Genomic DNA, 24,375 nt, shown 5'->3' with positions numbered 1-24,375 from the left:
TCGAGGCAACCATAAGTCCTCGAGACAAATTAGCAATTCTGATTTTTTTGTGTGTGTTGTAAATAATTGTGCTTAGTGAGTGTTTTTAAGTGAATTTTTCCCTCAACGTGAAGGGGGAAAAAACTGTTCCGGACTTCAGACTTTTGGGCATTCATAAGCCCCAAATGCATATCTTATCAAAGTTTAAGTGAGTGTATGTGAAATTTGTGTTTGTGTTTCAAAAGTGATTTTTTCCCTTAATGTATTCGGGGGGAAAAGACTAGAAGAGACTATGAACTGTGAAAGTTAAGTGGAAAGCACAGCTTTTTTTCTCTTTTTTTTTTAAAGGTCGCGATATATGCAATGAGCACTTTCCGGCCCATTGCTAGTTATATATATATAAATTGAAGGTATATAATATTCATATTTTTCTTTGATTATTAATGCATATATAATTAGGTTAAGAACCAGCGCTGGTAAAATTATTATAGATTGGTATTTTCGTCTATTAATCTTTATATAAATTTATATATTTCATGTGTGCATTTTTGTATTGTTTAATGTATATGTTAATCTTAAAGTTATTCTTTTCAGTTTTAGAAGAATAATTCCAAGTAAGGCTAAAGTTTAGTAGCTAGCTAGCTCATTTGGAAACACTGTTAAGCTCAGTGACAGTTTCTTCTCGTCGTTGAGGAGAGGGGGAAGCTGTTAAATCGTATATAAGTAAGAAGGGAGGCAGAATTTGGATTCTTTTGATAGAGTCGAGACGGAATTTCTTGCGGGAGGAGCTTCCGTGCTCCTTGGGTCTCTTTTGCGTCGCGATTTTTCTTTTTAAGTCAGAGCAGAGGTACAGCCGAAAGAGATGGCTGTGTACAGGTCAACCTTTAGACTTGTTAAGCGAAATACGAATCAGAATATTTAAGTTCTGGTTGTATGTCCTTGGGTTTATAGTCTAAGGATAGGTTCGATTCCCGGTTAGGAATATTTAAGAAATGAAATTTAGTAGGGATCTTTAGTTCTATTGTGGCAACGTTCCTTTCGGACGCTGTCTGTTTTCAGAAATTTTCTTTTGAATTTTAGAGAAGGCTGTTGCTATGGCAACGGAGTCGGATAAGTAATATAATTTTTTTCCTCGGTTAGTTGTATTTGATTAGCAGATTAGATTTGTCACAGCTGATTCCTCACATAAGGGGATGGTAGGCTGTTGTTTGTTTTGAATTTTATTCCTACTACCGAGCCTGAGTGGAGGTGCTTTATTCCTAATTGAAGGAAATTTCCCTTTCCCTTTACCTTTTAAAGTCTGTTAGCTAGCTATTTCCTTAAGGGTTGTCCAATAAAGGGCGATTCCTGAATTAGGGACTTAGGCCAGACAGTTCTCAGAATGTTGGGTCTGTCTTTAGAGTATGTGAGGTTCATGATGACTTGTACGAGGACGCATGTTCAGAACCTCTCTTAAGGAATTTTAGACAATTTTAGGAAGCTTCGTGTTTGGAGCAAACTGTTATTTAAGGTTTTAAATAGGTGGGGACCTCTGGGTCTAGAGGTGTACCTGAACGATTTTTTTTCGATTAGAGAAATCATTTTCATTAAGGAACATTAATCTCAGAGAACATTTCTTTTTTTGGAATTTTGAATAAACTAGTGTACTTGGAAAAGTCTGATATAAAATTCCCTGAACCTTGGGTATTGATATCAGGTTTATTGTTTGCTGGTTACCTAGACGATTAGTAAACAAATTTTTTTATATTATGTGAGTGTCTCAGGAATTAAGTTTCAGGTTTTGAAACGTAGCATAAGATAGTAGAAGGAACATACTATATCATATACGTGTTGTATAGGGCACATCACACATGATATCTTTCAAAGTAGACCTACCTATCGTAATGTACTTTGTACAACGTTTCTTCTAATACTCAAACATGTGGTATAAACCATTCTCGGTAATGTTTTCCGGACTTGTTTTTTCTCAACACTGAATTCTCAAGTCTTTGGACATATGTCTCTAATAAGGTATTGACAGATTTGATGATTTTTTTTAACGAATTTTAGGTATATTATGATGAATAGGACAAAGAAATAGGCATATACATTTGAAAATGCGCTTTTTGCGTTTGAAATATTCCAAAACTTTTAAGCTGGGATACCCCAAATATAAAATATATATTCATAAGAACATGAAGAAGCTAAAAGAAGCCATTCTAAAAAATTCAGAATATGTTATAGGTGGATTCCAATATCAAATTTAGTAATGTGTTGTGGAATCACAGGTGCGATAGAAATAATACTCAATTATTGAAAATATCTTATGTTCCGCGTTTTTGTAAATGGATGAAATTTTGTATTAAAATAACCAACTTAGTTAAGGTCATATATTCTTTTTTATATGCATTGCAACCATACACAGTACACCTACATCATGTACCCTGGCTGTGTTAGTGCAATACATTTTTTTCGTATCACCAGAATTGTGTTAAATTTTACCACATGCCTGGTGCTACTTCAACACAATAGCACTTTGGAGTGGAATGGTAAAATGACAATCGTTAAATCTACTGTCGTGATAAATCTTTTTTAGTAACATTTTATTGGTATTGGCTTATGAAGAGTTGATAAACAAATACATTTCATTTTTATTAAAACTTTACAATAATATTTACTAAACAAATGTGATTTTTATGTGAGACAATTAATTTTGGCATGAATTATTGATTGGTTATAAGAAACTAAATATAGTTGTGAACAAAGAGAAATATGAGAACAGCAGATGGCAGCACTTCTATTCATTTAAATTTTAGTAAATTCATAAGCTTACGAAACTATTTTTATGAAAGGTTACCGAAAATACAAAATGTTGTTCGTTATTTGATATAAATGTCAACTATAGCATGTAAAGCTTTGATCAGAGTAAAAAATAAAAACTAACACAAACTTGCAATGTCAAGAAATATGTATTTATATTATTCTTTGAAGGCAATGTGCATGCTTAAAATTATAGTATATGTGTGTATGTGATGATGGGATTTTGGGTTTGTTATGATAGGTCTACCTTTGCTATGGCATCGTTTTCAGGAAATGGAATATTCCACTGATCATTGGTGAATGGTACAGTTTTATTACGTCAATGCCTTGCGTTCGTCGTTCTTACCGGGGTGTTGCTAACCACACATAGTACATATAGAAGAATCATTGTAATGCTTTTTCTATCTCTGCATTTCTTCCATCAATCACTTAGTTCTATAACACCGTCGCTGTGTTGTTTTCACATCACTCAATAATGTCTTTATTGCAAATCCGTAACATTAGGATTCTGTTAACGCAACACCGAACCCTTAGTTGAAATAATACACTATGGTGGTATAATGTTAGAACGATTGACCTTTGCTAAAACTGAAATGTTTTAACACCCTTTTTTGATGTGCAATTGAAAGTATTATAGTCACTTAGGTAGCAGCTACTTCTATTGTATATATATCAATATTTTATTTCTTTATTTTTTAGGACTGAGGGCAGAAAAGAAAGAAGATTAAGAGGAATTTGATAAATTTTTCAGTGTAATGCTTAATGAAAGAAGAATTTGAAAAATTTGAATTACTGAAAAGTAAATACTTGATTTCCTGAAAATGGAATATTTTTTCTAAATGAAAAAAAAAATCATTAAGTTAATAAATAAAAGTGATTAAACTAATAGTATAACAAATCATTCAATATGAAATTTCTAATCATCTATCTTTCTCAACTATTTTGTGAGGTCCGCAACCAAGTAGACTAGGGAGTCTGCTTCACCCACGTTTTCCTCGTACCCCAGACTACACTGTGACATCATGTGCTATGTAAAACCAAAAAATAGTACAGTTTAGATATTGAAAGAGATGCTTCTTTGTAAATCCATTTCGATCAATTTTACGAAAATATGAGATAAAGAAATGCGGAAAGCAGCAAGCAAACAAGTAATATTCAGCGAAATGTTTACACAAATTTCTTTTCTGTTCCAAAACAGACATCATAGGTAAAATGTAAAGAGTGCAATTGAATGAATGTAATTGTAGTAAGCGGAAGGAGCGAAACACGTAAGGACTTAGGAACTTTTGAAATCAGGAAAGGATTCAAAAATAAGTGTCAAAATATGTAATTCCGAGTCAAGTTATGGCGTTCTTCGAGTAAACATATAAGAAAATGGTAAATGGTTAGCAGGTGAAAATGAGATTGATAATTCATTGAGAAGCAACAAGGGAGATATATTTTTTCAAGAGAGTGTTGTTATTTAATTTAACGTGTCGTTATTTAATTATGCACCGACACTAGCTAGAGGGTGATGATGTTAATGAATAACATGTACAATAAAGAAAACGGGATGAAACAATCTACCCCTACAAAATCTACGCACACAGTGTTTGTGACATAAAAAGGACCACTTTCCGAGAGCTGGGATTGACCCAGGGACTCCTTACACCCTAGGTGAGGCATTTAAAAAAGTAAAACTTCCTAACTTTTATTCACTTATTCTATCACTTTTCCTGACTACTAGCCTTGACAAGGACACGAACACAAAACCATCGAGAATAGTTAAAATTCCACTATACTACTAAAGAGAGACTAGAATCTCCGTTATGTTTCACCTCACGAACTTCACCCTAATACCCCAGCTCGCTTGTCTACACTCACCGGCTGACTACTGAGCTAAAGTGTTCTCTAAAGAGAGAATTAATATAAGTAGTTTCGTTTCTCGAGTTCCTAGAGGATAGGATAATGGGTATTATTGTGTGTTAAATTTAATCAATGATACCGTCGAACTCAGGCCCTCAAATTGCAAACGTTTGGAAGGAATTTTCTAATTTACAAAAAAAAAAAAAAAATAGTGGTACTACAGATAGTAGTGCAGTTTGATATGATTAGGAATGTAATTTCGGGTAAGTTCAACAATCCTGAACACTTCGTACGTTTTGTAAAATAGGCAAAATAGCAGTGTAGTTTTACCTATCCTTTGTACGTCCGGTATTGTTTTATGAGCTATTTTATTTCTGTGCGCTTTTTACTTTCAAATTACTATAGGAAAGAAGTATGATGACCATAAAAATAATCGAAGATGTTAAGAAGAAAAATATCTTGACAAGTTGAGATGTATGATATTCTGACAAAACATACATTTTCTTCAGACTATCAATATCGAAGTAAAAGTTCAACAACGAATAAGTATTTTAACAGCATTATACAAATAATAATTTTTAAAAATCTGATCTTGAACTCAAATTTAAACAAAAATGATTATTTTACCTAGATGGTTTCCTGGTATCGAAAATAGTTTTCTGATACATATATACAATCAATATCTCTTAATGTAGGGTATATGCAAAATATTTCTGGTTCGAAATTAACACAGAAATTAAATACAATAAATAAGTTGCCCGAGGGTAAGTCAAAAATTATCAGCAATTTTGACATAACTTTTTTTACATTGTTCATTGATTTCCCCTCGTTTGTTTTATTTTTATGCAGTTGTGGGCATGCTATGAAAGGTTTATCCTAATTCCTCCATTTGCCTTCCTTTTGTTGCAGATAGATCATACCCGCTCCATTACAAATTCGCACCAAAGAGAAACAGCGACTAGTGATCCGTTTTTATGGTTGGAAGGTGTCCACAAGCCGCAATCCATCAAAGACTTTTTGCACAGTACGGATATAGAATTTTCTCAACGGAGTGTCTACGAATTGGTTGAGAAATTCAAAGGGAGTCGCACAAGTGTTACGCACAAGGGAGGGGCTAGACGACCATCTACGACCACAAATGATGACAACATTGATCGTGCATGTCACATGGTTCTATTAGACAAACGAACGACTATTGAGGGAGTGGAACATCGCCTGGAAATTAGTCATGGTTTCTGATACACCTTGCGCCCACAGAAACCGGATCACCGCTCGTTGTTTCTCTTTGATAGTGCAAGTTACAGTAGGAGTTCTAAACATCCAAGGTTTTAAATAAAGAAACCAGGCTTTTAAATATTGGTTTAAAATGTTTCTTAGGGTTCAAATCAGGTTTTTGGCGTATGTTAAAAATCTGTTTTAAAGTGTAGTATTTATATCAGAATATTAAATATATTTCTTCTACATAAAGGATTAGTAAGCACAGGTAAAGTATTATAGTTGGACATTTATTCTCCCTGCTTACAGCTTGTTGCATTATAAGTTGAAAACAAAACCAACCTGTTGATTGTAGTCGGCGATACAAAGAAAACATGGGGGACGAGCTCAACTACTCAAACAGTAAAAAGGGATTTGTTAGATGGAGGGTAAATTGGTTGAAAACCAACTGATTTTAATCATTGGTTGATTCAGACACAATACAGCCATAGCTCCCCAGCAATCTGGTTAGCAGTTTTCACTTATTTTCTCCTTATTTACGTTGTCTGTTTCTGTGCGCTAATAGTGAACTACCTACAGCTCATCACAATACAGCTGCAGCCTTATCAGCTGGTATATTTTCTAGCGCTCGTGCCTTTGGTGCACAGAGTCACGGTTCGATTCCCCGTGGGAGAGCATTCAACCACAGTAGGTCGGATTTTACCTTAAATTATATGTCCATACAACCTTGCTGCTGAAAAGATACTCTAAATGTTAATGAATTCAACAACACAGTTGCAACAATTCAGAAATGATAATAGATAAGAATTCACTACAACCAATAAACTGTTTAGCCTTTCGTTGCATAATAGGTTCAGTTAATTTCTCCAAATACAATTAACCTCTCAATAACGTACATCAATGGGATATCACTACTTGTCCGTAAATAAGAGGTGTCGGTAAAAGGTAGTGTTCTCTCCCATAACAACACACGTTTTTGCTGGGAGGGACAAAAAAAAGATTTTTGCATTACGGAGGTATCCGTTGAAAGAAGTTTCACTGAATAAACATTTCCAATATTAAATGATAAAATAAGAATTCCTTCGCCTATATTAACTTGTAAAATAGTTGTAAGATTAAGATATAACTACCAAATTCTAAATTTCACAGTAAATTGTAATATTATGTTAATCTAAACTTACCTGTATTTACTTGACTTTCTTTCATTCCTGTTCAGGTTTGTAGATGGTAAACGGAAATTACTGCTTTTTAATAGTAAAGGATATCTGTGCGCATTAAACATTCGTCTGCAATAAGATCAAGGTCGAGTCTTCAGAAACTGAGTGATGAAATTTTAAAATTACTAACACGTTGACCCGTTTTGGTCCCATGGTAGATCGTAGATAGGACTTTAGTCGTCTCAAAGAAAAGAAAAAATGATTTCTTCGTTATGCAAATCGTGGATGGTAGCATCAAAAATAATCGAGCCAACTTAACGATTACTGGCAACATAGTTTGAAGGTAACTGTTTTGCTTTAAGAAATGAGGAACCCACTCGAAATTTTAAAAAAACTTGGAAGCTAATTTGTATTTTTTCGAAAATCAAGTAATATGTCACGATAGAGCTTGAGGCGTTCGATATCTATATCGACTTTGTAAAAGTCAACTATAATACTAACATCATTTGTTTCACCAATGACCAACTGTTCATAGAGCAATAGATAATGCTTCATTTTAATATCAAACTGTGATTGTAAACACTGTACTGTTGTGTCAGTAGTTTGAAAGTTATGTTGACGATACAGTTTCTTTGAGTTTTCATTTTCATTGGCATTACCACTTTGAATGATCCGTTTTAGAAGTTTTCTTACAAATATTTATAGCGTCTTGAACACGTAAAGTTTTCTTTCGTAATGTTGTAGTATTTACGTTTGAGAAAACCGATTCATTATCAATGCGAGATGAAAAGGGAAATCGAACGAGTGTTTTGTACCAGGAATCCATGTGCTTTGACACCAGCTGATACACCAGCAGTCAATACGAAATTGGTGTTTCGTTGTGCATGTGGAGAGTAAGAATTGGATTGTTTTTCCATGTGGCTATGAAAAACGAAAAACTATATTGCTTAGTTCTTCAAGTGATGGAAAAGTGCTTTACACGTATGGTGTAGTGATAGTGACACTGTTGATAATATGTGGAGTGGAGCTAAATCCTAGCCCTACAAATATGCAAAAGAGTGACATTGTGGAGATCAAAGAGATATTAAGTTCTCTTCCTTCCTCTAATGAGAACTTGGTATATGAAGTGAGACAGCTCCGAGAGACTATGTCTAAAATGTTTAATCGTGTGTGTGCTGTTGAAGGTGAACTTGAACAAGCAAAAACTTACATAAATGAACTTCGTCAGTACACCGGTTACATAGAAGACTTGATTGACAATTCGCAAAATCGCTATCACAGGCAAAATCTCGTGTTTACTGTGTCGGCGAAAGTGCCGGCCAAAGCTGGAGTGACACAGAAGAGAAAGTTTCTGGCCTGTTGTGATTGATTTCAAATGGAATTGTTTGATGATGACATGGACCGGGTACATAGAATCGGCCACAAAACACCAGAAAAACAAGTCCCACTGTGTGTACTTTTTTACGGGATAAGAAGAAAGAAATCGTTCCTAAAAATCGAAGAAAGCTACGTGGAACAAATATATACGTTGAACAACATTATTCATATGCACCTACTTTCGCAGTATGTAACGTAAGAACAGTGTTAGGTAAGTTACTTGTAAAAATGTAACGCGTTACTAGTTACTTTACTTTCTCTTAAAATATAACGCGTTACTAACGCGTTACTTGCCCCCAAAAAGTAACTGTTACTTTACTTCGAAAGTAACGCGTTACTTGCCCCCAAAAAGTAACTGTTACTTTACTTTGAAAGTAACGCGGTAAGTGATTTTCGCAGTACAGTACTGTTTTTCAAAGAGCTGTCCTGCGTATTGCGAAGACACCTAGAGAATTGAGAAATATCCTTCTTCTTTAAAATGTCCTGCGAAATGTCCAGAGTTAATTTATTTGCACTATCTTAATGTTTCATTCTTGGTTCACAGCATTTTGAATCAAATATACTCTTTTCCTGAATGATGAACCGCTGTGTTTTTTAACACTTCTCAAAAGACTGGGGATGGAGAACAATCAACAAACCATTTTTTACAATACATTGCTGAGAAGGGCTTGTTGAGATATCGGCAAAGTAGGAAAAGTTAAATTTTCAACTTACGATAGTAATGATCAAGTTAAGTACCTGTAGAAGTTCCCTTGTGCCAGTCTAAATTTTCTCTCACTTCTTAAAATAATACCACGCTTCGAAAATCTTTTGTTTGTTTGTGTGTTTGTTTAAGCCCAACACAAAGTTTCAGTGTACGTTCATAAAAATAAACTATTCTGTCATTCATCAAAGCATTTGTAGTTGTGTTGAATTCCTTTAATACTTTTGTTCAGTGTTTCTTCTTTTTAAGAAAAAAGAACCATTAACTTAAGGTTAACATTAAATGAAATAGGGATATGCGTATTACCGACGCAGTAAACTATCAACTTGTGTCCTACTTTTCGTTTGTTAGAATCTGGCCACCCTAGGATGGGCACGAGCGAGTACGAGCGAGTTTTCTTTGAAACTCGATTCGACTAGAAACAGAAATCTTTGAGCTCGACCCGATAACTCGGCTCGAAAAATTTCCTTCAACTCGACTCGAATTCGGGTCGAGTTTCGAGTCGAGTCGAGCCAAATCTGGTGTGTAGTGTCGAGTACTCCCTTCAAGTATCTTGCATAGACAATATAGGTTTTCAATGATACTACTACTACTATTACAACTTTATTATTATTATTATTATTATTATTATTATTATTATTATTATTATTATTATTATTATTATTATTATTATTATTATTATTATTATTATTATTGAAACATGACAGATAGGCGGTTTGTATTTGAATACTAAAAGACTAGTTGATTGCCAACCTCGGTAGTCGTGAAGTCTAGTAGTCAAGGACATTGTTCACGAGCTTCTGAATTTGGGTTGAGGGTCTAGGTTGAGTATTCGGTCTCGAGCCAAACATTGTTAAAAGTTATAGGGCACTAACCAAATATCTTCAAAACTGCTCGGAACGGGTTTAGATTTGTCAACGACTTGAGCAGCTCGGCTCACAGCTCATTCACTATCGACCCAAACCGAGAAGTGAACCAAGCCAACAGCTCACCCAACCGAGTCGGCTAGAGCCTTCGGCCCAGATGAGCCGAACCGAGCAGATGGCTCATCCCAACCAAGCCAGCTCGAGCCGATGGTTCACCCCAAGCGAGCCGGCTCGAGCTCTCCTCTCAGTTGAGCCGAGCAGAGCTGAGCTTGTTATAAAAAATCTCTTGTGGTCTCAATATCGAGACGAGAAGAGATGCGAGCAGTGTTCCTTCTCGTGAGCAACACTAAAAGTATTCCATATTACTGCTTAGCTTACATTTCTCATGGCTTTTGCTTTCCAGTGTAATCAAGCCATGATTTCAAAACGAATTAAAACGAGCGAACCATCAAACTCAACTAGACTCGAAACTCGACCCCAAAAACAGTGAATCGGTTCGGAACTCGACTCGAGAATATTACCTTTGACTCGACTCAAAACTCGACTTGAATCGTAGTCGAGATTTAGCTCAACTCTTGCCCATCAATAAGAGTTAAAAAAAAACGATTCCCCCCCCAGAAGAGGAAATTTTCTTATTTCCTATATATTAATAAAACCCATTCCAAAGTTTGGAGCCCTTAAAAGTAGCAGTATGACAACCCACCGCCCCCCCAGAAGTCTATCCTCTCTATCCGCCTCTGATAACAACATGTAAAATTAAAAATATAGAATATAGAGAAACTACACTACAACTAATAAAATGAGAACACATTAACTGAAGGTGAATCAAAACTTGCCAATAATTTTAAAATCGATACATGCTTTTTAAACCTAGTAGTTCCAAACTCTATAATCAATGGAACTCTAGGATACGCAAACTGATCTGAAAGAACTCCAATATTACATACCATCAACAAACTATTTTCTAGTAATAAAGTAGGCCTGCTCATCAGAACACAGATTATTCATATTAACCCCTTACTGAATATCGTTAATTAGTACACCCTAGCTGTTGATAAATATTTTCCGCCGGGGCACCACTTTACTTTTAAATTCTGTCCACCATCATCTTCAGCTTTTAAGAAAAGTATCCTTTCAAATGTTCGAGCGGTAAAATATTTTTGTTGTTCATCTTTATAAAAACAACACCAATTAAAGTAAAATAGACTACCGGTACAATTGTGCTCGTAGTTCACTCACTGAATGGACTTGGAGCTTTCAAAATCTATGACAAAACCTTCCAGGTGCTTGCAATCAGTACACGTGATTTCCCTGAGACTGTCCTCTTCTTCCAAAAACAGCAAGTGGTACTATGATCTTATCTGTTTCTTTGAGTGCCGGTGACTGACTGTTGGTCACTGACATCGTTCATGCTCCATTGCTCCATTCCAAGAAATTTACTTACAGAAAAGAAACATTTGTTTCCGAAAAATACATAATATACATATATTGTAGTTACTCATCCGAAATATAACGCGAAAAAAGTAGCGCAAACTAGGTACGTTACTTAAAAATTTGTAACGCGTTACCGTTACAGTTACTTTGGAAAAAATGTAACGCGTTAGTAGGAAACGTTACTTAAAAAGTAACGCGTTACTTGCGTTACGTTACTTCCCAAGACTGCGTAATAAGAAAACATCTTCATCATTTACTGGAAACACGTAGTCAAAGACATATTGCGTATATGCGTTACCGCCATCTGTTCATCAATGAACGATGGCATTCTCTTTCAGAACTTGAAAAAAATGAACAGAAAGATGTGACTCATGTAGATTCAGTTTACAGACAACCCACGTTTATAGTGGAGACAGTGTCTACACTCATACACCTCAAACGTCTCCAGCATTTGTCAATCAAGAGCAGCAGCAGAATTCCCAAGTTAAAAGAAATTCATGTGTTCCTTCATCCAGCAATAACCTGATTCGAAGAACAATATTGTCTCCTGAGGAAAATGTTCTAAGGCATCTTCACAAGTAAGTAATAACAAATCATTCATCAGTGATAATGTTTCAAGTAACAATAGATACTTTAATGTTATTTTTTATGAGAATGCTCAAGAACTTAGCAGTAAACTGAATTCATTTTACAAAATCATAATAAACAATAACTTTCAAGTATTTGTAATTACTGAAACTTGGCTGACTAATAGCAACGCTGATAATGAACTGTCTGATGATAGATATATAGTTATTAGGTCAGGTAGAAATTTTAATTTCTACTGGTAAAAAGCAGACTGTTAGGAAGAAACAAAGATTTCAAAGTTCAGTCACTTCCCCCACCAGATATAACATTGGATTCTATTCTTGAAGAAATTACTGTAAATAATGTCCCTTGCATTTTCTTTGGTCTTGTATACTTTCCCCTGAATCTAGTAACCATGTGTATCTAAATTATATTGATTACTTATGTAGCTACTTACAGCCAAAAAGTAGTACTTTCCTAACAGGCGATTGCAATGGAGAAAATGGAGACAGGGGATCGGGGATATTACGTATCATTCAAATAAATTTAAAGAATTAGGGTTATATCTTAACTGGAAATTTTAAGCGCTCCAGAAAAATACGTAAACGATTGCGAATCTAATATTCTTGTAATTCCATTTTCTTTGGACTCACGTTAAAAAAAAAAAAAAAAAAAACGTAATAACGACAACAAAACTCTGAATTTTGAAGAACGTCAATTAAACATCGAAATAGATATTGCTTATACATTTATTCAACTCTTTCAAGTCTCATGATAAATCTGAGTATGATCTTGAGCCATCACATCAAGGTAACTCTGATCTGCTTAATAAGTTCACATTCTCCCATATTGAAGTCAAAGAAGTCATAGATAATATCAAGCGGCTTAGTCCTCGAATCTCTCCAGGACCTGAAAAAAAAAAACATATATGATTAACAGTTACTGCATTAACTTAAACATCCACTGCAGGCCATATTTAATAAATTACTAGCTAGTTTTCACTTCCGAACAAAATAGAAAGTTGCTTATATCTGCCCAATTCCTAAAGTCAGTAGAAACAATAACACAGCTGTAAAAAGTAATAGACTAATAGCTATAATCTGTGCACCTGCTAAAATATTTGAAATTATTATTCAGACAAAAATATATTTCTATGTCTCTCCTATTACTTTGCAAAGTCAGCATGGTTTTCTACCCAGAAAATCAATAGTAGCTCATCTTGCCGAGTTCACTTACTTGTTAGCAAGAGAAGTTGACAATAAGAATCAAGTGGACACAAATTATACAGACTCCAGTAAGGCGTTCGCTATTATTAATCATGAGATTCTTCTCGGCAAGCTGATAACATTTAATTATTCTCATATCCTACGTAAATTTTTAGCGTCATATCTGCGTGAACTCAGACATCGTATTCGCTACAAAAATGTCTTGACCACTGAATTTCTAGTTCATTCAGGTGGTTCACAGGGCTCGAACTTAAGGCCTTTGTTGTTCCTTTTATATATTAATGATTTGCCTGAAGTAATAAAGTCACAAAAAGTGTTATATGTAGACGATTTAAAAATTTACCTTGTCATACATTCGGAAAGAGACTGCATTGATTTGTAGAATGACAATGCACTTCGTGAGTGGTATGAAATTAACAAGTTACCACTAATAGGGATGCGCACGTGTCGAGACATGTTTCGAATCTCGACTCGACTCGACTCGAATTTGAGTCGAGACACACTTAGTAAAATTCGAGACGAGTCGAGACAAACGTATTTCTCGACTCGAATTTTCGAGTCGAGACACGAGTCGAGTCGAGACAGCTCCTAAAAATATCGACTCGACTCGAATGTCTCGGAAATCTTTCTATAACTTTTAATATTATTTTGAAGAAAGTACTCATTCAGGAACACTCGGCACGAGAATTTGGGAAACTGCAGGACTTGTCAGGTGTCCGAGGAGTGTTGTGGTGAGTATCTTCAGCAAGTGGCGAAACTAAGGGGAAACGACGTCCAAACGTGAAGGGTTCGGCGCCTCCACCTCCTTACATTTGTCCGACGTCGTAGGCTGGGCAGACTGGTAAAACAGAACAGGCAGGGAACTGCGTCGGAACAAACATCAGAGTTTAATGCTGGGCAAAGTACAAGTATGTCTGAACTAGTGTTGTAAAATTTGCGGAAATTTTGAACATGTTGGTAAAAAACCGTTTTTTATTTCTTGCTTGAAAAATTGGAAAAATTGAAAAAATAAAAATATTTGTATTAGGTTAATTTTACTAGTAATCATATCTTTTTTCTTCAAACGCTTGAAAAATATAAGTTCAAAAATTTCAATATTGCCAATATTAAAAAATAGCACTCGAAAAGAAAACTATTCCAATCATTATCTATATATTAAAATACTAGATTTACGTGTATATGTTTGTCTCCAGTCCTTTCGACAATGAGATCTTGAACCCACAAGTGCTAGAAACATGAAGTTTTCATTGGTCGATTCCAAATTTTGTGTAAATTGTCCAGTTCTAATTGAATATTTAAAAAACATGGCCATTAGTTCTTTATTACATTTTTTGGGGTACAGTGGAAGTACTGAAATTTTTGAAAAAGTAAAGCATCATACCCTATGAGTTATATATTCCAACATCGCATAGTTGTATATAGGGGCTGTATATCTCTCAGGCGTTTGTTTCATGGCCAAATTATAAGAAAACGAAGGACAACCATTTCTCCAGTCTAAGATGAATCTTCATTGTTTGGGGAGGTTTTTTTTTCACAATGAACTCCGTATATCTCTGACATAATTAATTGTGTGTGTAATTTATTTACTTATAACATAATGCATGCAAAAAGAAAGGAAACATTGGTCATATATGAATTAGAAATTCCAAGTATAAGTGGGCTCAAATCTTGCAAACGGTGCGAAATATTGAAAAAAAATCGAAAAAACTTCCCGTTTATGAAACCCCTTGCCGATTTTTATGAAGGCGTCCTTCACATGTATGAGGAATGACAAGTAGATTCATGCTTATATGTGAATGATGCTCTGTGTAGAGAGCGCAGGTTCAGCTAGCTGAAAATTAATAGTCTGCACTTATTTCTATTATGTCATTTATTCGTGAATGTGCATTATTTACAGAACTCTTACAGTTACATACAAGCCTACCAACATGAAGTGTTTCTGTTGCAACAAATAGATCTCTTGAATGAAACTGAGTTCTTAATATGCTCTTTGATCTAGTGAAGTTTTGTTATTTTAACCAAATCACTTCTTAAGAGAAAGAGCAGTAGGCAAATTTCACTAATACTCATGCACTAAAACATATAATTACTATTATTTAATATTTTAATATAAACACTTTTATAAACTTTATGTACAAAATCCTGTATGTAAACAAACACATGTTTTCTAATGCGACAGATTATCTATTGCAATCAAAATGAAAGTGACTATGTTTCTAACTTAATAACTCCTGAATCATCAGACCGACCTCCATAAAATTTTCAACATAGATGAGGTTCGGGATGGTTTTTATCATTTCACTTTGAAGGTGCACCTTTAGGGAAGGGGAGATGGGAAAATGACAGATATTAGTGTCGAATCCATAATTTTCGGGGTCGCTGAAATGAACAATGACACTTCCGATGCCCTTTAAATCAAACTTCGAACCCAGAACTTGGAGGAGGGAGAAGATATATAAAAATTATTGAAAATGAACGATATTAGTGTCGAATCCATAGTTTTCGGGGTCGTTGAGATGAACAGTGACACTTCCGGCCGTTTAAACAGAAATTCAGTCCCATTAGTATTCTAAGGGGGTATGGTGACATGTAAAGGTAATTGAAAATTACCGGTATTAATGTCGAATTCATAGTTTTGGGGCTCCATAAATTCATTGGTGACAGTTTTGTGCCCTTTGTGTTCAAAATGAAACGTATTCTCCCCGTGCGAAGAACAGGTATTCTGCCAGTCTGTAATAGTAACGAACGGAAGTTTCACTTACTCAACACTTTAATATTTTCTCGCTGCTCAAATTCATTCACTTGTGTGGTATATGTGTGTATGTGTAAATAGGATCCTCTCTCTTTTTGAGTTTTTTGAAAAATATACAAAGAATAAAGAAGGATTTTTACCAGAAATCAGAAAACTAAAAAGTAGAATTAAAACCTGTTGCTTTAAGTATTTTTCCGTTAGCGAAATACATTGTATATACAGTAGGACGTCGGTAATCCGAACGTCAAAAATCCGAACCCGGTTCCTAGAAGCTTTTTACATTTTGCCTTAATGCTAGCGATAAACGAACAATAGTGTGTCCGTCGACGTTGAGTGAAGTCAGTGTTTTTACAAAAGTTCATTCATATGTAACTGTTTGTCATACATATTTTTATTTTCTCTTAGGCCTATAAATTTTAAGTGTGACTTACAAGATCAGTGTAATTTAGTGTACGAGCAGTTTCTTCAGAAACATTAAATGTAAGTAGCCCTACGTTCGGTATTGTAATTTCTGTATGTACTGAATAACCACTGTATCGATTGAAGAACATACCGTACAGTATATGTAAGCCTAAATGGAATTTTTTGTCATTTTAGAAAATCCGAACTAATCCTACCTGTAGTCCTAATTAGTTCGGATTTTCGACTTCCTACTGTATATGCTGCAGACATTTTATAGCAAGTAAGATTACTAGCATCAGGCCAAAAAAATAGTTTTAAACTATATTTTCCTGTTTTTGTCAATATTTCCGGACATTGTTTTTTCTAATGGATTCGAAATTTCCGGAAATTTTACTTAGAACTAGAAAGATATCTCTATAAAATATATGTTTGATTTAACATATTAACTAAACTGATTCTGGCCCCGTTATTTTAACACTTCCCTGTCATCAAGGGAGAACTTCATAATATTGCTCAAGATAATTTTAATCCGTCTATACTAATTATGCTAAATAGGATTATATTTTAGTTTCTTTTGTAGCCATAACTCCATTCTATCACGGTGCTAACTTTGAAGTGTTTGGATGAGTTGTGCACAAAATTTCCCTATTCTAATACAAGAAACATAAGTACTCAATTATCTTAACTCTAAACTAGTAAATACAAAACACTTTTAATTTTGAAAGCATAATATAATAAAATATTCGAAAATTTCAATTTTACCCAAATTTTCCGTTTCTTTCCAAGCTCAGGAGAACCGTAAAAAATTGTTCTTTTAAAGCCAAAATTTCCGTTTTTTCCCAGGCCTTCATAGCACTAGTCTAAACACACACTGCACAAAACACTCCTAATGAAGGACCTGCGCAGTCCTATTCCATTCATGTGCGAATGTTAACACCACTACATCGGCAACTACGACTGAAATAAACACGTGACTATCGCCACTGGACCTTGGCACAGTGGCAGAGCGTTGCATTGCCTGATGAATTCTGATACCTTATTCATCATGACGATGGGAGGGTGCGAATCCGTCGGATTCGAAGAGAACAGGTCCTTGACACTTGTGCTACGAGACGGAGACAAGCGGGCTCCGGCTTAATTATTATCTGGGGAGCATTCATGTGAGCGTCCATGTGTCTAGTGGAGCTCGAGCACGGCACCATGACGGCCGAGGCGTATCGCACACTGCTTGCAGACTACGGACACTCCTTCATGACGATCATGTTTCCCAACGATAGTAGTATTTCTCGACAAGATAATGCACCATGTCACAAGGCCAGGAATGTGATGGAGTGGTTCTAGGAACACAGGAGCGAGTTCCAAGTGATGTGCTGGCCCCCTCGACTCGCCAGATCTGAACCCAATCAAACCCATCTGGAATGTGATTGAACTTGACGTCACGGCGCATCGCCCTCTCCCCGGAATTTACGGGAATTAGGTGACATGTGTGTGCATATGTAGTGTCAACTCTCTCCGGCGACCTACCAAGGATCATTGCGTCCATGCCAAGACACTTCGCCGTTGTTATCCTTTCCAAAGTTCGACATACTGATAATTAGGTAGGTAGTCATAATGGTCTGGCTGACGTGTGCGTATACTTTAACTCGTACATTTTCTCTCGACTCGAATTTCGAGACGTCTCGACTCGAATTCGAGTCAAGTCGAGACAGATACTGTCGAGTCGAAACAGAAACATATTTTCGAGGCGAGTCGAGACAGACTTAAATCTCGACTCGACTCGACTCGTGCACATCCCTAACCACTAAACATTGAGAAGTGCAGTGTAATACCTCGTATCTTATACGAGAAAACGGAATTCTTTGGAATTTGAAAAAAAATGAAATCTTTGAGTTTTGCGTCCCACGGTTATGCCGGATAGGCTAAAGGAGACGGTGATGATGAGTAATGAATGAAATGGTGGAATGAAGAAAGTGGGAGGAAACGGGAGAACCCCGAGGAAGCCCACGCACGCGGTGTTTGTCCACCACAAAGTTCACTTGGCGGGAGCTGGGATCGAATATTTGGAATTTTAGTATCATTAATGGCATACCACTGCATAGAGTTGACCAAATAACTGATCTTGGCGTATCAATAAGATCAAATCTCTCGTTTGATATTCACCTAAATGGAAATGTAAATGATAAATCTTGGATTTGTAATGAGACTTGGAAGTGAATTCAAGAACGCTAATGTTCTTAAAATTCTATATGCTGCATATGTAAGTACCAAACTGGAATACGTGTCTAAAATGTGAAATCCTATTGCGCAAAAGTACACACACCAATTTGAAGCAATACAATCAAAATTTGTCCGCTATTTAATATATAAAGACAGGGGGACCAAGCCTTGATATGAAAAATATCTTGAACTTATACCAAGTTATTCAATGTATTATCTTGAAGCAAGAAGAACTAATTTCCTTCTGTGTTTTCTGCATAAGCTTATAAATAATGAGATAGATTCGCCTATATTATTGTCTGAAATGTCCTTTCATGTTCCGAACAGGAAAATACGCTCGTGGCTACGAATATTTCATGAACCATCCCAGCGTACTAATGCATTAAGTATATCGCCTATTAGGAGAATGTGCACAATATAAAATAGTCCAAAATGTCCTACAATAGATATATTTGATGTACATGAGAAAAAATAATTTGACTACATAGTTTAATATGTAGAACAAATATTTAATGTAACCATTTATGTGTACTGCTGAACACTGCCAATGGCTATACACCTGTTGTGTTCAATATATAATAGATAAATAAAATAAAGGTTGCTCTGACATAAAGTCAATAAACTCATGGTAGTAAAAATAACCCAGCTGAAGAGATACATGCTTTTTGAATCTCATCTATTATCCTTCTTTTCGTTTGCATCTTCATTTGGGCTTCGGCCCCAGGTTCCCTACCTATCATGACGGATCTTAGCAATGCTTCCGGCTCATTGCATCTCGGTCAACAAACTCCAGCTAATATAGGGCCAAACGGTCGGCAGAAGACTCAACCCCGGATTGTTACCGGAACGGTACGGTCAGGACTTACCACCACTGTTTCTGCTACTTACGCTGACTGCATTACTGAAGGGCGGTGCATTCGCTCTCGGTCTCTCTCGGATGGCGAGCAATCCATAGATCCGAAGAAACAGCGAGTTACATCTATTATTGATCCAAGTATGAGCAATACCATGGATTGGGCATCATCTAATTCTGTCGAATAACTCAAACTCACATCACCAACCAGAACCTATATATAACTTCCTGCTGACAGATTATGATCAAAAGTATAACACCGTTAGAGCAGTTTTTCAGCAGTTAATTAAATATGTGCCTCGTCCTGAGATACGCGAAATCGTCAAAACTCGCAAAGGCATTATACTAAAATCTACCAACTCAAATTTTGTATCGCATGTGCGAAACAAGGCCGCTTTTGAGATCTTTGGACCAAAGGCTAAACTCTCCGCACTAACTCCAAGTGCACGTAAAACTCCTCCTCCTCCTACGCGATTGCCAATGCTATCCGTTGTTATACGAGGAGTTGAACCAGATCTCATCGATGAGGAAATCTATGAGGAGTTACATCAGGAAGGATTTCCTGTAAAGCGATGTATCCGGATAAAGAACGCTAACGGTGCAACATATTTTGTACGGGTTCTCACCGATCAGCCACAGTTGATAGACCAGCTTTTGTCCACTGGAGCTTACATTTATCGAACACGTTACAAATTAGAACCTTCTCGCACACCTCCTCCTCTTCCGTTAAGATGCGAGCGATGTCAACTGTATAATGCACATCCCACATCCGAGTGTACTAATGATAATAAGTGTGGCTATTGTTCATTACAACATGCTACGGAGGGTTGCCTCAATCAAAAGGCGCCACCACAGTGCAGTGCGTGTCCGGAAAAACATCCAACATATAGTTACAGATGTAAAGCTAAGCCACAACCGGAACCTTCTAAACCAGAACTTGTTGCACCCATAAGGTCTGCTGACAGTCCCACTCCATCTGAAAACTCTTTACTTCATCCTGTTAGTGTTGAAGATCTGCTCCGATTCCTCACGGTCTACAGAACATTCATCCGTTTCTTTGCACTCACATTCTCAACCAAATCATCCATGCAGCTAAAATTCTGTTTAACCTTCAGCTCCATGCAACCTATTCTGGACCAACAGTTCATTTTCAAATCCAACATATCGAAGTTTACGTTTAATATGGCAGCTTCCATTTGCAATATTTTTTGTATTTTCATAATGGCGTATAGCTTCTTATTTATGAACATACGCTCACTATTGACACATCAAGTACTATTCACGCAGTTATTACAGGAAGAACACATCTCAGCCTTCGCACTCAACGAAACTTATCTGGCTCCTTATCTACAGTGTTACATACCAAAATATAACTTACTACCCCATGATGCTCCGTCCGGACCACGTCTATACGGCGGTACAGCTATCGGCATTAGCACTCGTCTACCATGCCTCAAACTTTCAATCTGCCTAAATACAATGTAACTACTCTCTACCTTCGGGGTCGCACAGTCACATTTGCCACAATCTATGTTCGGCCAGGAAAGATTCTCAACTATGATTTCTTTCGTTTCATTGATACGCAATCCCGGCATTATATTATCATGGCAGACTTGAATTTCCATAGTAGAACACAGCGCGACAAACAGCAATTTCTTGATTTTATACAAACTTCCACTACAGGAGAATTTCACATCTTGCCACAACCTACGAGGCCAGCTAGCAACACAACGCCTGACGTAGTAATAACCTCGTCTTCTCTTTCTCCTCTTATTAACATTACTGTACTAGATTCCATCGGCAGCGATCATGTTCCTGTTAAACTAGAACTGCAATGTACAGCGAAGTCGTCAAATCACTCACCAGCTAGAAAAAATTATCTATATCATAAGGCTAATTGGGATCAATACCGATCCGCAATAGACGATGCCATTAGCACAGTCACTATACCTACCTCGCAGCATAGTCTTGATCACGTTATCACTGACCTTGTTGCAGCAATTCAAGGAGCAGCGGAACATTCCATTCCGTCTACTCATGTACAACCGCATAAACCTATTTTGCCACCAAGATATCTTGCACTAATTTCTGCTTCACGTCGAGCTTATCGTGAATATAGAACCAGCGGCAACTTGGAGGCACTGCGCTTACACCGCCAATATCTCCGAATAACACACAACTACATTGTAGCATACAAGAAAAGACAGTGTATTTTAACGTGTAATACTCTTACTGCAGAAACTCATCCCAGAAAATATTGGCGTAAATTCAACCAACTTACTGGCAAAACGTCTCGTACACCCTATCCTCTTATTCACAACTCAAGCTCTTTATAATGACATCGACAAGGCTAATATTTTTGCTACATTTTTCCAAGAAGTCTTCACTCCTCTTTCTGGAGGGCACACACCGCACCGCCTTCAAACTTCGATCAATAGTCACACCGATCCGACCGCTCCTCATCTACAGCCTTCTGACCACCATACTCTGGAACCTAATAATCCACTTACTCAGGCTATAGACCCAGATGACATCAGGGCTATTTTAGCAACCAAACGCAGTACGGCACCTGGATTCGACTCCATCACATATGCTCTCATCAAACAAGCACATCCTTCTTTCAGTCTGATTCTAAGCCATATTTATACTTTTATCCTGCGCACTGGCTTCTTTCCGCTCGATTGGAAGTATTCTAAAGTTCTTTTATTTCCTAAGCCTAAGAAACCAACATCCGACGTACAGTCGTATCGCCCGATCCATTTAACAAGTTGTCTCTGCAAATTATTAGAACGTATACTCGTTCGTCGGCTCCACGACCACCTCCTCATGCACAATCTTCTGCCGATCCAATCTTCCGACCGCGCTTCAGTACACTCGATCAGCTCTTAAGACTCGCCACTGCTATTTATAACCAATATAACAAGGGATTTCCTTCTTGTTTAGTTACGTTTGATTTGGAAAAGGCATTTGATAAGGTCTGGCATCCTGGCTTGATATACAAATTACACAACTATATGCTGCCCATATCTTACATACGATTAATCAATACTTTCTTAACAGGACGTCTTGCATATATTTCTATTAACAACGCTTTATCACACGCCATATTCTTATATTCTGGTGTACCTCAATGTTCTTCTCTGTCTCCTTTGTTATATCTACTGTACGTTGCTGATCTCAGACTGACTCCTCACGTCCAAGTCTCTAATTCGCCGATGACACAGCATTTCTCACAACAGCTCGCACTATCCAGCGTATTAATAGACTCATGCAGCCAGCTATCGACACATTTGTCCGTTGGTGTCAGGTCTGGAGACTCAGTATTAACTCAGCGAAAACACAATCTGTAGTCTTTCTACCACCACGTAGACGATCCAGAGTGTTTCGCAATCCGAATTTATTAAATATTCACGTGGACAACACGCCAGTTCCTTTCACATCATCTCTTACTTACCTTGGGGTGATATTTGACTCAAAGCTTACGTGGACTCCGCATCTTAAGAAAATTGTTACTCAAGCTAAGAACAGACTAAATCTACTTAAACGTTTAGTTGGCACCAGCTGGGGTATACGACTACCTACTGTCCTCCACACTTACAAAGCTTTTATGAGGACTACTCTAACCTATGGCCATACAGCTTGGGCCGTAGCTCCCGACAAATTTTATAAACAATTGTCTATAATGGAGCGGCATGCTTTTAAATTGGTCTATCGAATTCACTTACCAAGCCCAACCAAACTTCTCTACGATCTCATAGACTTTCCACCACTGCTCACCCATCTAGAACAGCTTCGCATTCGTTACATCACGAAACGCTTTGATTTACGACAGCCCATGCTTCAGGATATACTACGATATGACCGAGACAATGATGCACCGCCACGATACGTCGACACTCCGCTCCAACACTATCTTACACTGTATCACTTGCAAATGGATCCTGCCAATCGAGACCCAGAAGTATTTGCTATATATCATCCACGCCATCTGTTATCTTCCATCTATCCATCATATGCACAGTAATAACCAACTAACATGGGCCTCCTCTGTCTACATCAGTTCCTGAATAGCCCCAGGAACAGAAGATAACAGCATCCGTTCACTAACAGAACCTAGTGTTATGGCGTCCAGTATAATTCATCCTCATTTTCATCATCATTTCTAAATATTATTTCTTTGAATTGTAATTGCTGTTACTGTTTTTCTTATTTGTTATTATATTCACGCACTTAGCCTTCATGCACTGACAGTTTGTTATTTTCTTGTTTCATATTTCTAATAGCCTCCCTGCACATATTACCTTTATGTTGTTATTATTATTAGGTTTTTGTGTCACCTGTTTCAACTTATCTCTATTGTATATATGTTAATTACTTAAAATAATGAATGAATAAATAAAGGAAAACCCCTTAGACCAACCACAATTTCTGTAGCCTCAACATTCCTAATACAACACTTCCCCGAAGAAAAGGCGCAACCCTTTAACCGGGTAGACGACAAAAAATCTTTGGTGTTATAGATAATGTTACTGCGTAAGGCATCAAATATATAAACTCTTTTTTCCGTTGCATCTCGAATATGCTTTTACATCACCTCTGCACTACGAGGAAGTCGCATGTGTCCTACATGTAAGTCATCTGGATACTGCGTGTAAATCATCTCTCTCCTACATGTATATCACCTGTTTACTGCGTGTAAACCATCTCTGTCCTACATGTAAATCACCTGGGTACTGCGTGTCAATCACCTCTGTCGTACATGTAAATCATCTGGGTACTGCGTGTAAATCACCTGTGTGTTACTTGTAAATCATCTCTGTTCTACATGTAAATCACCTGGTTACTGACTGTAAATCAGCTGTGTGCTACATTTAAATCACTGCTGTCCTACATGTAAATCACCTGTGTGCTACGTGTAAATCGAATATGTACTACTTGTAAATCACGTGCACAGTAGGTGTAAATCACTTGTGCAGGACGTGT

At 36.8% G+C, this 24,375-nt stretch overlaps 1 protein-coding gene across 1 annotated transcript in view; it reads left to right on the top strand.

Moving 5' to 3' along the window:
- The window catches only part of LOC145692256 (RNA-binding protein 4F-like), a 343,186-nt gene extending 339,540 nt beyond the window's left edge, over positions 1 to 3,646 (top strand). The window contains exon 9 of the mRNA XM_081767552.1: positions 3,478 to 3,646. Coding sequence (XP_081623678.1) covers positions 3,478 to 3,483 — 6 coding nt within the window. The 3' untranslated portion in view covers positions 3,484 to 3,646. The remainder of the gene's footprint in view (positions 1 to 3,477) is intronic.
- The last annotated feature ends 20,729 nt before the right edge of the window (positions 3,647 to 24,375 follow it).

Source organism: Thermobia domestica, chromosome 8, assembly GCF_964235325.1.
Source record: "Thermobia domestica chromosome 8, izTheDome1.hap1.1, whole genome shotgun sequence".
Taxonomy (NCBI): Eukaryota; Metazoa; Arthropoda; class Insecta; order Zygentoma; family Lepismatidae; genus Thermobia; species Thermobia domestica.
This window is presented reverse-complemented; position numbering and strand designations above follow the sequence as displayed.